The sequence below is a fragment of the Echinococcus granulosus genome (assembly GCF_000524195.1).
Source record: "Echinococcus granulosus chromosome Unknown EG_S00129, whole genome shotgun sequence".
Classification (NCBI taxonomy): domain Eukaryota; kingdom Metazoa; phylum Platyhelminthes; class Cestoda; order Cyclophyllidea; family Taeniidae; genus Echinococcus; species Echinococcus granulosus.
Genome location: NW_020170509.1, coordinates 205382 through 219469, shown reverse-complemented (window position 1 = coordinate 219469; position 14088 = coordinate 205382). Strand labels below are relative to the sequence as shown.

General features: G+C 45.9%; 2 protein-coding genes across 2 annotated transcripts in view; one reads left to right on the top strand and one right to left on the bottom strand. All coding sequences in view use genetic code 11, as the record gives it.

Moving 5' to 3' along the window:
* Positions 1-495: 495 nt before the first annotated feature.
* EGR_09050 (G-protein-signaling modulator 2) lies at positions 496-12571 on the bottom strand (the record flags this gene model as incomplete). The annotated part of the gene is made up of 9 exons (XM_024498299.1): positions 496-645; positions 3188-3323; positions 4399-4544; positions 7087-7222; positions 7663-7892; positions 10430-10516; positions 10576-10617; positions 12186-12311; positions 12377-12571. 9 exons carry the CDS (start codon positions 12569-12571, stop codon positions 496-498), a joined length of 1248 nt encoding a protein of 415 aa, XP_024347307.1.
* Positions 12572-13040: 469 nt separating this feature from the next.
* Positions 13041-14088, top strand: part of EGR_09049 (G-protein-signaling modulator 2) — a gene marked incomplete at both ends in the record, with an annotated part of 6740 nt that continues 5692 nt past the window's right edge. The window contains 2 exons of the mRNA XM_024498298.1: positions 13041-13215; positions 13293-13586. Coding sequence (XP_024347306.1) covers positions 13041-13215; positions 13293-13586 — 469 coding nt within the window. The remainder of the gene's footprint in view (positions 13216-13292; positions 13587-14088) is intronic.

Sequence of the window (14088 nt, the reverse complement as noted above, 5' to 3'; positions counted from 1 at the left end):
CCCTCTAAAAGGGCAGGAAACATCAATGAAGGCACCACAAGCGCAAGCACTGGTAGGATAGATACAAAGATTGGTGTGAAATGGCCTAATTAGAAGTTCATTTACGATAACAGCTTCACGGAAGTAGATGGCTGGGTGGAAAAAGACAAGTGGAAACAGGTGGGATTCGAATTGACAATAGTAACAACGTTAATGGAGCATCCGCTAGTAAGTTGGCAGTTTGAGAGTTGGAAGGACGCTGAACATTAAATCCGCAATAATTGGGTGGAGTAAACCAGTGAGACGCAAATACACATCCAGAGAGTAAAGAGGCAACCAGATACACCAGAAGTAAGATACACGATATTTCAATGGAAAAAACGGTGATAAACTATCAGTAAAGGACAGCCAATAATACACCGGACACTTGAGGACCGGGCAGATGGGTGGATAAGAGGCAGTAAAGGAGGCGTGGGTAAGCCGAGACATTGAGAGGATAAACAGGTAGACAGTGACTTACTGAAAGCAGGCGAGCGCCTTCTCCTGATCCTGTTTGGCCTCACTGGTAAACTCGCCGAGTTGATCTGTGCCTGAAAATTGGAGAAACTGGCGACCTTTTGCGTGGTACGCATTGCCCAGGTTATGGAGAGCCCGCGCTATTGCCGCCTGATAAAAGCGAAAGTAAGGTAGTGAGTACCGGATTAGTCAAGGCTTCAAACATTAAAGGAAAATACATTAGAGTCGAAAACTACCTCCGACACTTGATTTTGAAAGCACAAAATAATGTTAAAATGTGACTGCTAACGCGCGATGGAGCATAAACATCGGCGCAATCACAGTTCCAAAAAGTTATCTATTAAGAGGTTTACTTGGAAAGGCAAGAGAGCAACGGCCAACGCAATGATGTTTTGAGAATGTGCTTTAAAAGGAGCGATTTTAAGCTTAACTTAAATTAAGCTGGCGACATGAAAGACCAGAGCCGACACCGAGATAAGAGGGTAGGCTGAGTTGAAAGGAGTTAGTATAAACGCCACGACCTAGGAAACGACACTTTTATGTTATTTTGTTATCAGGAGTTGTTTTAATTCCTGGGTTTTGATGCGGTAGAACCAACTTAACATCAAAGACAGTTAGAAACATCGCCGAAGTAGGCAAACTGGAGTGACGGCTGATGACATGCAATTCTAGTGGACGTTAAATTCTACCTGTAAATGGGGGAACACAGTTGAAACCGCCTGTGTTGAAGGTGGATGCGCCTCAAAATTTAGCCAAATTTGACTCGAATAAGTAGCAGCAAGGACAAATAACGCGTTTGACTAGCGAGGAAGGGGCTGCTGAACCGAGTTCACAGTAAATTGGCCAATGATTTGAAATTTCCCATTGAAACAATCCTAGCCAGTCGTGTGGGTGGGTGAGCCATATTAATACATGACGGCTCCGAAAACGAAAGCGGATCGCGGAATTTGCATTGGTAGACAGTTTTCCCACCAGAGTATAAAACTGACTGATCAAATGATCGAAGTTTGACCTTCAAACAGCTCCATACAAATTGACTGCCACATTGAAACATTTGAAACAGGGTTCCAAGACCTCTACCTACCCCCACTTAACCGCTCTCGCAGTGGCAGGTCTCAACTGATCTATAAAGCTGTGACGTTAGATTCTCGCAGAACGTTTTCAAGATGACAAATTAGGGAGTTAATGCCATGCCAAGTGAATAATCTAGGGGGCTGCATGGATCAGAATTACCAGACCCACTAAGAGCCACTCAATTAAGGTAGAGTCCAATGTCTTTTCTCCTCCGTCACCCGCATGAGGCCTTTCCCTCGATCGCATATTCCTTTACCTAGCCATTCGAAAAAATGATTTTACACACCCCTCGTTTTACAAAGGGCTTCGGATGCAAATATTTCAATTCTGAGAAAAAACGGAAATAATCATTGTAAACGTGGAGGAAAGCAGCTCCGGTGTTACCTTTTTACGAAATTGTGGCGCTCGCAAGATAGCACCACTGCGGCCAATTTTCTCCGCGCTTGATACCTGACCGACACCTCTGATGCAACCACCTTTCACTTAGCACAAATAATCACGCTAACGTACGTTCCCTACCAGCCCTCCTGGCCAATGAGGTCACCAGGCCTAAACAAGAGGCAACGGAACCAACTAGCAGCACTTGCAACAAAGTTTGGGAGACGGTCACATCCTCATAACTGAGCAATACAACAGCGGGCAGTTCTGTGTGAGTTGTGAACGCGTTTCAAGATCAGGTAGGGCAAGGTGGGTAGGTACTGCTATATAAGCTAGCCTAATTTTAATACAGAAATAACCCCATAGGCCATTTCTTCAATAGCCATTACCTGCTCTTTTGTCTATTACACGCTCGGCAGAAAAAACCAGAGGTTTTGGTCCACTACCATCCCCACCTCCACCTGCAAATATTTTTGTCAGTTAAATTTGTACTTTTGCACAGATGTTATTGCCGTTTATTGTGCTACCTGTTCCAATGAGAGACGAGGTGACCCTGCCCTCATCTAGTTCATGTGTGCACTTTAATGCTGCTCTTGCTGGGGTGGCTTACTTCCAGCTAGAAATAACGGCAGGACACCAATACCTCGTAAATGAGGACTATCGTGAGGGTGTACTTAAACCGTTTTCCCATTTCTATCGCTTCCTCCTTCCAGCCTGTCAAGCTATGCCAATAATGAGGCTTGAAAGTCACTAGAATACCCAAATTTACTGTCTGAATGGAGGAGCAAGTCAAAATCCCTTGTACGAAGTACGCCGATCAGAGTAAGCATCCGACCCCCAAGCTATAGGCAAGATTGATGAAAGGAACAATAAATTGGTGAGAGTGAATAAAAAGCTCTCATCCCGTCTAGTCGTCCTCCCAGTGAGTCTGCATTTCCCCTCCCCCCCGGGCATCCATCACCTATTCACTGGTTATCGTGACGCCTAAATACCGACGTCATCTTCTAAATCACACTAAGCTCTTTTATTAATCACGTCTTGCAGCCAATCGCGCCGCATCAGCATGTCAAAATAGGTCACTACTGACAACTTTTTAACTTTTTTTTAACAGAAGAAGGCGATCCATCCATAACCTTTCCTCGAAGCAACGAGATCCACTCTTAGATTCATGCCACCAAAAAAAAGTGGGAAATTCCCTTCTACTTGTCAGAAATGCCATCATCATTATGGAAGCGCCTACCTTGTCATTGAATCTGCGACAAATCTCCAGTTGACGTTTGGCACAGAGGACCGCCTCCGGGTACTTCTCAATCATCTTGAAACAGGTGCTCAGGTTGGCACACGCCTTCGCCTCCCCGTGCAGATCACCCGTTTGTCTGTAGCGAGAAGGAATAGAGACAAAAAAGTGAGGATAATTTTGGATCATTTCCATTCTGATAGTCGATCGTGGAATAGCCCCAAATCAAATACCCGCTTCACGATTACCACCGAGCGCATTCAACGCTGATGCGAAATTAGAAAGGCCATTTCTGTGATAAATTAACATCGTAAGCACCCATTTTATTCCGGCACAGGAATATCGTAAACCCCACAAAAGATGCTAGATACAATAGAATGCAAAATTCCACTCAACACAGCACCTGATAACCCATGGAACTCATTTCCTGAAAGGCTATAAAACATCCTTTTTGTGGCACCAAATCAGGACTACAGAGTGCACAATTTTGAAGAGCCATTTTAAACGCATGCAAAAAATCAACGAACAAAAAACATGTTCCATACGCATTTCTTTATCTGAAACGCTACCTTCTTTCACCTAGCTTGAAGGCTCATTCTCATGAGCGGAACGAAGTCCGTGAGAATCTCGGTGCTGCTAGCAACAACGGCTAGCCGCAATAAATGACCTAACCAACTCGAGTCTAGTGACGAATCACCAAGTGATGGGGTCCTACCCCTCTAAAAGGGCAGGAAACATCAATGAAGGCACCACAAGCGCAAGCACTGGTAGGATAGATACAAAGATTGGTGTGAAATGGCCTAATTAGAAGTTCATTTACGATAACAGCTTCACGGAAGTAGATGGCTGGGTGGAAAAAGACAAGTGGAAACAGGTGGGATTCGAATTGACAATAGTAACAACGTTAATGGAGCATCCGCTAGTAAGTTGGCAGTTTGAGAGTTGGAAGGACGCTGAACATTAAATCCGCAATAATTGGGTGGAGTAAACCAGTGAGACGCAAATACACATCCAGAGAGTAAAGAGGCAACCAGATACACCAGAAGTAAGATACACGATATTTCAATGGAAAAAACGGTGATAAACTATCAGTAAAGGACAGCCAATAATACACCGGACACTTGAGGACCGGGCAGATGGGTGGATAAGAGGCAGTAAAGGAGGCGTGGGTAAGCCGAGACATTGAGAGGATAAACAGGTAGACAGTGACTTACTGAAAGCAGGCGAGCGCCTTCTCCTGATCCTGTTTGGCCTCACTGGTAAACTCGCCGAGTTGATCTGTGCCTGAAAATTGGAGAAACTGGCGACCTTTTGCGTGGTACGCATTGCCCAGGTTATGGAGAGCCCGCGCTATTGCCGCCTGATAAAAGCGAAAGTAAGGTAGTGAGTACCGGATTAGTCAAGGCTTCAAACATTAAAGGAAAATACATTAGAGTCGAAAACTACCTCCGACACTTGATTTTGAAAGCACAAAATAATGTTAAAATGTGACTGCTAACGCGCGATGGAGCATAAACATCGGCGCAATCACAGTTCCAAAAAGTTATCTATTAAGAGGTTTACTTGGAAAGGCAAGAGAGCAACGGCCAACGCAATGATGTTTTGAGAATGTGCTTTAAAAGGAGCGATTTTAAGCTTAACTTAAATTAAGCTGGCGACATGAAAGACCAGAGCCGACACCGAGATAAGAGGGTAGGCTGAGTTGAAAGGAGTTAGTATAAACGCCACGACCTAGGAAACGACACTTTTATGTTATTTTGTTATCAGGAGTTGTTTTAATTCCTGGGTTTTGATGCGGTAGAACCAACTTAACATCAAAGACAGTTAGAAACATCGCCGAAGTAGGCAAACTGGAGTGACGGCTGATGACATGCAATTCTAGTGGACGTTAAATTCTACCTGTAAATGGGGGAACACAGTTGAAACCGCCTGTGTTGAAGGTGGATGCGCCTCAAAATTTAGCCAAATTTGACTCGAATAAGTAGCAGCAAGGACAAATAACGCGTTTGACTAGCGAGGAAGGGGCTGCTGAACCGAGTTCACAGTAAATTGGCCAATGATTTGAAATTTCCCATTGAAACAATCCTAGCCAGTCGTGTGGGTGGGTGAGCCATATTAATACATGACGGCTCCGAAAACGAAAGCGGATCGCGGAATTTGCATTGGTAGACAGTTTTCCCACCAGAGTATAAAACTGACTGATCAAATGATCGAAGTTTGACCTTCAAACAGCTCCATACAAATTGACTGCCACATTGAAACATTTGAAACAGGGTTCCAAGACCTCTACCTACCCCCACTTAACCGCTCTCGCAGTGGCAGGTCTCAACTGATCTATAAAGCTGTGACGTTAGATTCTCGCAGAACGTTTTCAAGATGACAAATTAGGGAGTTAATGCCATGCCAAGTGAATAATCTAGGGGGCTGCATGGATCAGAATTACCAGACCCACTAAGAGCCACTCAATTAAGGTAGAGTCCAATGTCTTTTCTCCTCCGTCACCCGCATGAGGCCTTTCCCTCGATCGCATATTCCTTTACCTAGCCATTCGAAAAAATGATTTTACACACCCCTCGTTTTACAAAGGGCTTCGGATGCAAATATTTCAATTCTGAGAAAAAACGGAAATAATCATTGTAAACGTGGAGGAAAGCAGCTCCGGTGTTACCTTTTTACGAAATTGTGGCGCTCGCAAGATAGCACCACTGCGGCCAATTTTCTCCGCGCTTGATACCTGACCGACACCTCTGATGCAACCACCTTTCACTTAGCACAAATAATCACGCTAACGTACGTTCCCTACCAGCCCTCCTGGCCAATGAGGTCACCAGGCCTAAACAAGAGGCAACGGAACCAACTAGCAGCACTTGCAACAAAGTTTGGGAGACGGTCACATCCTCATAACTGAGCAATACAACAGCGGGCAGTTCTGTGTGAGTTGTGAACGCGTTTCAAGATCAGGTAGGGCAAGGTGGGTAGGTACTGCTATATAAGCTAGCCTAATTTTAATACAGAAATAACCCCATAGGCCATTTCTTCAATAGCCATTACCTGCTCTTTTGTCTATTACACGCTCGGCAGAAAAAACCAGAGGTTTTGGTCCACTACCATCCCCACCTCCACCTGCAAATATTTTTGTCAGTTAAATTTGTACTTTTGCACAGATGTTATTGCCGTTTATTGTGCTACCTGTTCCAATGAGAGACGAGGTGACCCTGCCCTCATCTAGTTCATGTGTGCACTTTAATGCTGCTCTTGCTGGGGTGGCTTACTTCCAGCTAGAAATAACGGCAGGACACCAATACCTCGTAAATGAGGACTATCGTGAGGGTGTACTTAAACCGTTTTCCCATTTCTATCGCTTCCTCCTTCCAGCCTGTCAAGCTATGCCAATAATGAGGCTTGAAAGTCACTAGAATACCCAAATTTACTGTCTGAATGGAGGAGCAAGTCAAAATCCCTTGTACGAAGTACGCCGATCAGAGTAAGCATCCGACCCCCAAGCTATAGGCAAGATTGATGAAAGGAACAATAAATTGGTGAGAGTGAATAAAAAGCTCTCATCCCGTCTAGTCGTCCTCCCAGTGAGTCTGCATTTCCCCTCCCCCCCGGGCATCCATCACCTATTCACTGGTTATCGTGACGCCTAAATACCGACGTCATCTTCTAAATCACACTAAGCTCTTTTATTAATCACGTCTTGCAGCCAATCGCGCCGCATCAGCATGTCAAAATAGGTCACTACTGACAACTTTTTAACTTTTTTTTAACAGAAGAAGGCGATCCATCCATAACCTTTCCTCGAAGCAACGAGATCCACTCTTAGATTCATGCCACCAAAAAAAAGTGGGAAATTCCCTTCTACTTGTCAGAAATGCCATCATCATTATGGAAGCGCCTACCTTGTCATTGAATCTGCGACAAATCTCCAGTTGACGTTTGGCACAGAGGACCGCCTCCGGGTACTTCTCAATCATCTTGAAACAGGTGCTCAGGTTGGCACACGCCTTCGCCTCCCCGTGCAGATCACCCGTTTGTCTGTAGCGAGAAGGAATAGAGACAAAAAAGTGAGGATAATTTTGGATCATTTCCATTCTGATAGTCGATCGTGGAATAGCCCCAAATCAAATACCCGCTTCACGATTACCACCGAGCGCATTCAACGCTGATGCGAAATTAGAAAGGCCATTTCTGTGATAAATTAACATCGTAAGCACCCATTTTATTCCGGCACAGGAATATCGTAAACCCCACAAAAGATGCTAGATACAATAGAATGCAAAATTCCACTCAACACAGCACCTGATAACCCATGGAACTCATTTCCTGAAAGGCTATAAAACATCCTTTTTGTGGCACCAAATCAGGACTACAGAGTGCACAATTTTGAAGAGCCATTTTAAACGCATGCAAAAAATCAACGAACAAAAAACATGTTCCATACGCATTTCTTTATCTGAAACGCTACCTTCTTTCACCTAGCTTGAAGGCTCATTCTCATGAGCGGAACGAAGTCCGTGAGAATCTCGGTGCTGCTAGCAACAACGGCTAGCCGCAATAAATGACCTAACCAACTCGAGTCTAGTGACGAATCACCAAGTGATGGGGTCCTACTTTGAAAACCGCCATGCCTACACGTGGCAGTGAAGAGCTGCTTGCGCATATGCAAGCGCGATAGAATAAGGATGAGGACGTTCATTATAAATTGCTTAGAGGAGGAAAAACAGGCACAAATTTTTGGAAATGGAAGGCTGGCTATGGCCAACTAATTAATAATGTCCGCTTGTCTTCATTAGACCTTTTACCTCCTCCTGTGAGTTGATCGGTTTCTGTAGACAAAAAGGCTCTGCCTTCATGCTGCTTTCTTCTGGCGCGGACGATGGAATCGCACTTTTTTTACCCTGCGGTCAATGACTGAGAGGAGCCTTAGGGGCTGAATGTTACGGAAGCTCGTTCCTGCAGCTGATGAATCGTGCATTGCTTTGAAAATGCGTTTTTAGCAAAATGTACTTCCTGATGTGTTTAGTGTTGTGTGCAACAGTGCCTAACAATGCCACATGTCAAATGTGACTCCTAACCAGTTCGGTGCCGCAATTTGTCGCTGGGAGAACTGCATCGGCGACTAATATTAACTGCTGGCCAGTTTAGTTCAACTGACCCTCCAAACAGACTGTAATTATCCCCAAGTGGAGACAATACTGCACCTAGTTTGGAACCTTGGTTGTAACTAATCTACATACGGCGAGCACTCCGGCACAGTCCTAGTTGTGGTAAGGTGGTGGAGAATGCGTGTCACATAAGTGTGCCGCAGAGACGCGAGTGTAAAAAATTGGGACGTAGCATGTCTTGCCCACGCGGTGTTAACCGGACAATTGGCCAATATCTGACAGTCAGGCAGTCAGACCGGGCAATGGAAGTGAGGTGGTAATGGAGACGACCTGCAAGGTGGAATTGGCTACTAGCTTGTATTACATTGGTAAAAAATTGTGGAGTGCAGTGGCAATTAGTTGAACGAATAAAAGTTCCTTCACCTGGGTGGAACCCCTCGACCCTTGCAGTGTCGATCTCATTGCAATAAGCTGCTTCGGTGCATAGTTGATTAAAAGAGACAAATGGAATTCTGAAATGGAATGACGCACGTTGAATGCCAGTTGATGCAAACAGCGACTGCAGACATTGAGTTCACAATTAATTCTAGTGTTGAGTCTGCGGAACACGGAACCTACTTCATCGCAAAACTGGCTTGGGAGAAAGTACATGTGATTGCTCCCTTGTGAAGTAGCGGCAACTGGAAAGGGCACATTGTGCGTGATAATGTTGGAGAATGAATACTAGCCATAGAAAATGACATCAAATTGTGCGCTTTTTGGGCTTCGAGAAGTAAAATACAACTGATGCAAACACGGCTGACTTTCTCACTGCCCACAGCTTTAGAGCCTTCCGTATTCCTCATTTTCCTGCCCTGACCACCCATCCACTCGCCGCACATTAGCTGCCACAACACCTATAGTGCCTGTGTCAAGTTCTTTTCCTCTTTTCCGTCTCCGCTCTCTTGTTCGTCGCCTTAATTCAATTGGCGTTTAAAAGAGCTACTGAATTCACCCAGGGCCTATCGCAAGCAAAGTATATTTGGGAGACTGGTCTGGGGGGTATTTTAACTGTCACCTGAGACTAGAACAAAGCATTTTCCCCTTGTGACTGGCCAGTAGTGAGTGAATTGTTGTGCGCCCAGTGAATTGAGGTGAGATAAGTGCCTGTTTGGGTCGTTTTGAAGTGTACCCTTGGAAAAGGTGGACATTCTGTCCCCATTCGTGATCAGCTAGTGTATGCACTTTCTAGGCGGAGCAGTACCATTTCACTAACTGTAATGCGATCAAAACGTGGAAGAGGGTCGTCATGTATCATCGAGGATTGCCACGGTTCGGACAGGTGTGCCACTCTGACTGAACCATCCTATACCGATCATAGGCATTGTGAACATATGTTGACCTTTGCATTACCAAGAAACATTCCTAGACTGGTAAATCAACTGCTCATCGCAACACCCAATGGAATTTACAGTTGCACAGTTGGCCTTTTTGTCAAGGTGGTTGTGAATGTGTGCCCACTTCTACCAGTGCATCTGTTTGCATTCCTGTTCGTGCAAGCAGGATCAAAAGAAGCGCTGTTGGGCGGAGGGAGATAATAGGGTCGTTCATTTCCTCTCAGAAAAATTGCAATCTTGCCACACCACACCATGCAACGCATGCAATGTCAATTTGCAGTGGCGAGGGAAGGGCGACATTAATTACATGGCGGCGTTCCAACACGCATTCTTCTTCGCTTCTTCCTTCTCCTCATCCCGCTCTCCGTCCTTCGACAGCCCGTTTGCATGACTAACTGGCTTATCCCGGTTGATACACCTCCTGCCTTCCCCCTTTTCTTTCTGGCCTGCTTGTCTGCTTGCGTCCTCCCTTCAATTATTACTGTTCTGGCCTGCCTCGTCCTACCCCATCCCCCCTTCACCTCACCTTATCACAGTCCAATCTCTGGCTGCATCACCCAATCCGTGCATACACCACGGCTTGGAGGCCTCATTTTCATCCTTTGACGTGTGTGGACTCACCTTAACCAGACTAGCTAGCACGAGGGAACAGACGACCCATGCTTTGTTTCCAAGCCTTGTCTAAGTTGGTCTGCGATTATCGCATGAAAGGAAAGAGTGCGCAGGCCATCTCAACCCACTGATTCTGCTGCTATTTATACTCTTGCTACTGCTGCTGCCGCTGCCGCTTCTGTAGCAGAAGAGCAGGCCACTCTGGCCCTACCTACGGCACTTGTTGGATCTCGAGCCTGGGGGTTGAAAAGTGGATAAGCAGCATTGCAGCCCTGCATAATTTGTGTGTACTTACTGGCATAGAAGTGAGGAGTTGTTGACGCGACATCCTCTTATCCTAGATTACGATCAAAGCAGCTTTTCCACCTTAAGACTCGCATAACTCAAACCAGAATTGCAGGCTTGCTGATGCCCATCGGCTTGGATGCTCTTTCAAAATCGACGAATTGCTTCCATTCAAAGATCGAAACTGGTGTACTACTAACTTTGGCAAATTGCGATGCATTTGCCTTGTGCACTTTGTTTGGAGAACACTAACAGGTCAATCTGGAAAACTAACAACAAATGCACTGCTAAGTGAGGTTATTTTCGGCGCACATGAAAGTGGCTTGCGGAACGTGTAATAAAATTGCCATCTAAGAGATAATCACTCACAGTAAAAACTGCGATGACTGCGACTCTAGGAGAAGGGGAAAGCTGGAAGAATCACTACAGCGCACTGTTCTCAATCAGGCACACCCATGAACCACATTACATGTGAATGACTTTACCAGTTTTCTTCATACCGCAACTGATGTCTTGTTCGTTGCGTCTTTAACCATGGTTCCAATGCTCTTCGGCTGGGGCCAATTCTGAAAGGCATTCCATGAGATGTGCACAAGTGGATTGGTGGGTAAATACGGGGATAAGTAGCAGGATTAGCGCAGATTGGCCAAGTAGTCAAGTGGATTATCCGAAGGAATCTTTTTAAACGGGGCCTTTCGCACCGCAATGCCAATCCTTTTGTCTCTGCGAGAGATTACGAAGTTGGGCAGTTCACGAAGATGGCTCCGTCAATAAAAGCATTGTAGATGTCAGTGACGCACTGGAGATCGGAAGCCCAAACTTCTTGGCTATTACCGCAATAAAGCTGGAGTGCATGCGCACAAGCTGCAAGAGGAATCGCTGTTTTGGATGCTTTGTTTATGTTTTGACATGCAGTAAGAAGTTCACATTCCCTTCCCCTTCGCACTAATTTGGCACCGATGCTTGTGCTGAAAACCCTGTTAAATGAATGCATGCACCGTGATTCTTGTCTCTCTCCCGTTCCTTTCCCTTCCTGTTACAGTAAGGCGTCCATTTGTTATCGCTTCGTCTCCTGCAGTGGTAAAGGGAGTCTTTATTGCGTTTTCCCTGAAGTGATGGCACTAAAACCGTTGTCCTAACCAATCAAGCTGGATGGATTGCAGAATTCACTACTTCTATTTTTAGAAACGTGGCGCTAATATATCTGGCATAAGTGAGCTCCTGAGTCGCGGCACGACAATCATCTCCGCAAGGCTGTAATAGGAGTGAATTGATGATATGTGAATATACAGCCTCTGTGCCAGGACTGTCTCTCTCCCCCTGTGTGTATGTATGTGTGTGTGTATGCCCATGTGCATGCGGGTGGCATCCATTGGCCCAACGATGTTGCCCTGTTTGGGCCAAAGTAAAAGGTCAAGATTACCTACTGTACGTAGGTGCTGGAAACACAGGAAGAAAATGTCAAGTGCATTGTCTAACAGCAGGTGGATTGGTTGCAGTAGTGGAGGTTGCATTGCTGCTGAGGTCGTGTGGTCATGAAATGTTGTGCCAAAGTGTGTACGCAACTGGTGGATGTTGTAAGGGGCATCGACACTGTCGTCTCAGTTGGCCCGCACGAACTGGCACTGCGTAGTGAGGACACTCCGTTCTACCAATCAGTGATGTGGGTGAATGTGACGCCTTGAAAATGAGAATGATGTCATCCTCCTCTGGTTGGTACCACAATGCAGCAAATTTCCGGAGAGCCTGTAGTCCATAGAACCATTTTGATGGAGATTACGAGACATCGTCTACCAACAATGGGTGGCCACCCAAGGCTGGGGACACTTGTCACAGACGAAGGCACAAATGCAAGGACCTGACAAGAGACTGGTGGACGGATACTGTGTTGTGTCTCGACATTCAACAAAAGTCAACGCTTGAGACGCTACTGCGACATCGTCTCGTTGCGTACAACTCGTCAACTGGTTTGTTGGTGAAGCGCCAAACATGATGGATTGGCGCATAGTGCTCGGTGCTAAGCAATGTCGACGTGGCACAAAGGATTGCAGAGAAGGTTTGTCAACCCGGATACACCTTGGACTGGTCTTTGCTGATGGTAATGTTGAGTGCATCAGGTCGCGAAGCCAAGAGTTCTTCTAGTATGCACTGCAGAATAGTTTAATCCCTACTCACACCTACCTAACTTCGACCCTGTTTCGTGCTGCCTTGATGGACGGACGAAAAGACTGAGGTGGAGGTCTCACGTGCAGAACTAACTTGAGGCTGTCAAAAAGACAGCCACGACATCGGAACAATGGATTTTATGCTCGCAACTGCATTTTGCAAAACACATCCCCGACGTTTTGGAACTTTAGTGAGTAGCCCTCTTCAATTGCTAATTGCGGTTCCCATTTGCAGCTCGAACCGCATGATTTACCCCTTTGGCAATGATATGACTCCTCACGGTTCAGTGCGACAGGCTGATCAGGTCTCATGGGGGGAGCCTGGTGTACTGCCACTATGACACCATCCACCCTACTGGATGTGCGTTTGCAACTGTCCAAAATTCACTCGCCTAAGAATCCCCAGCGATTGGATATAAGAATAGGCAGCAGTGTTCGTGGTGCGGTGAGAAAGAAGGGTGAACCGCGAGGCAGTTTGAACTATGGTGCTTATTAAATGTATTGGGCACAACATCCGTGGCTTATTTGTCATCTCGGCCACTCAATTGTCTGTCTGTTGCAGCTGCAACTGCACCCGTTTTCTACTCTTTGGTCACCTCACCTCAGATCTGCTGCGTTGTTAAGTGTGTGTGGACGCATGTGCTGCTAGTTTTGAAGATTAAAATCACCTCATTGACTGCCTGCCCGACAGTGAGGAACTTGCCATCCCAACGTGCCACCACCACCACCACCACGCGTAACTCGCCAGTCCAACACACTGTCTGTGTGGGTATACGTCAGCCCAAACCTCGTCAAGCATCGCCGCTTTTGCAACTACAAGGAACTACGATTGTGCGTGGATTCATGACCACGCTAGGTAGATGCAAGTTCACAAGGTGATAATCACAGCATTATGTTTGCGTTAGAAACGGCTATGACGGTGAAAATAATGACAACACTCAATGCAATGCACTCTCCCCAATTGGCCACCACTGGGGCGAGCCAAATATCTTGAGGGTGAATTAGCAGAGGGCAGGTTAACATTGGGCTGCCTTTGGCACATCTCCTTCCGCCCTCCTAATTACGCTTTTGTGTTCGCGCTGTAGTGTGGTATTCGCGTGCACCTGTGGGGATTTGCAGTAACCAATGTTTGGTGGACAGGGGTCTGAGAATTGTTTGGAGATTTCTTCTTTTCCTTCTCCTGTCTCTGCTAACTGAAGACCTCAATCCCTTGCCTCCGTCGACTAAGCTTCTTTACCTTACCGAATTGCTGAATATCGTAGGAGGTAGGGGTGTTGGTTAAAAATTCCACTGCTATTTATGGCAGCCACCTTGTCACCTCTCACAGCAGCTTTGGCCTCGACTCAAATTCCACCATG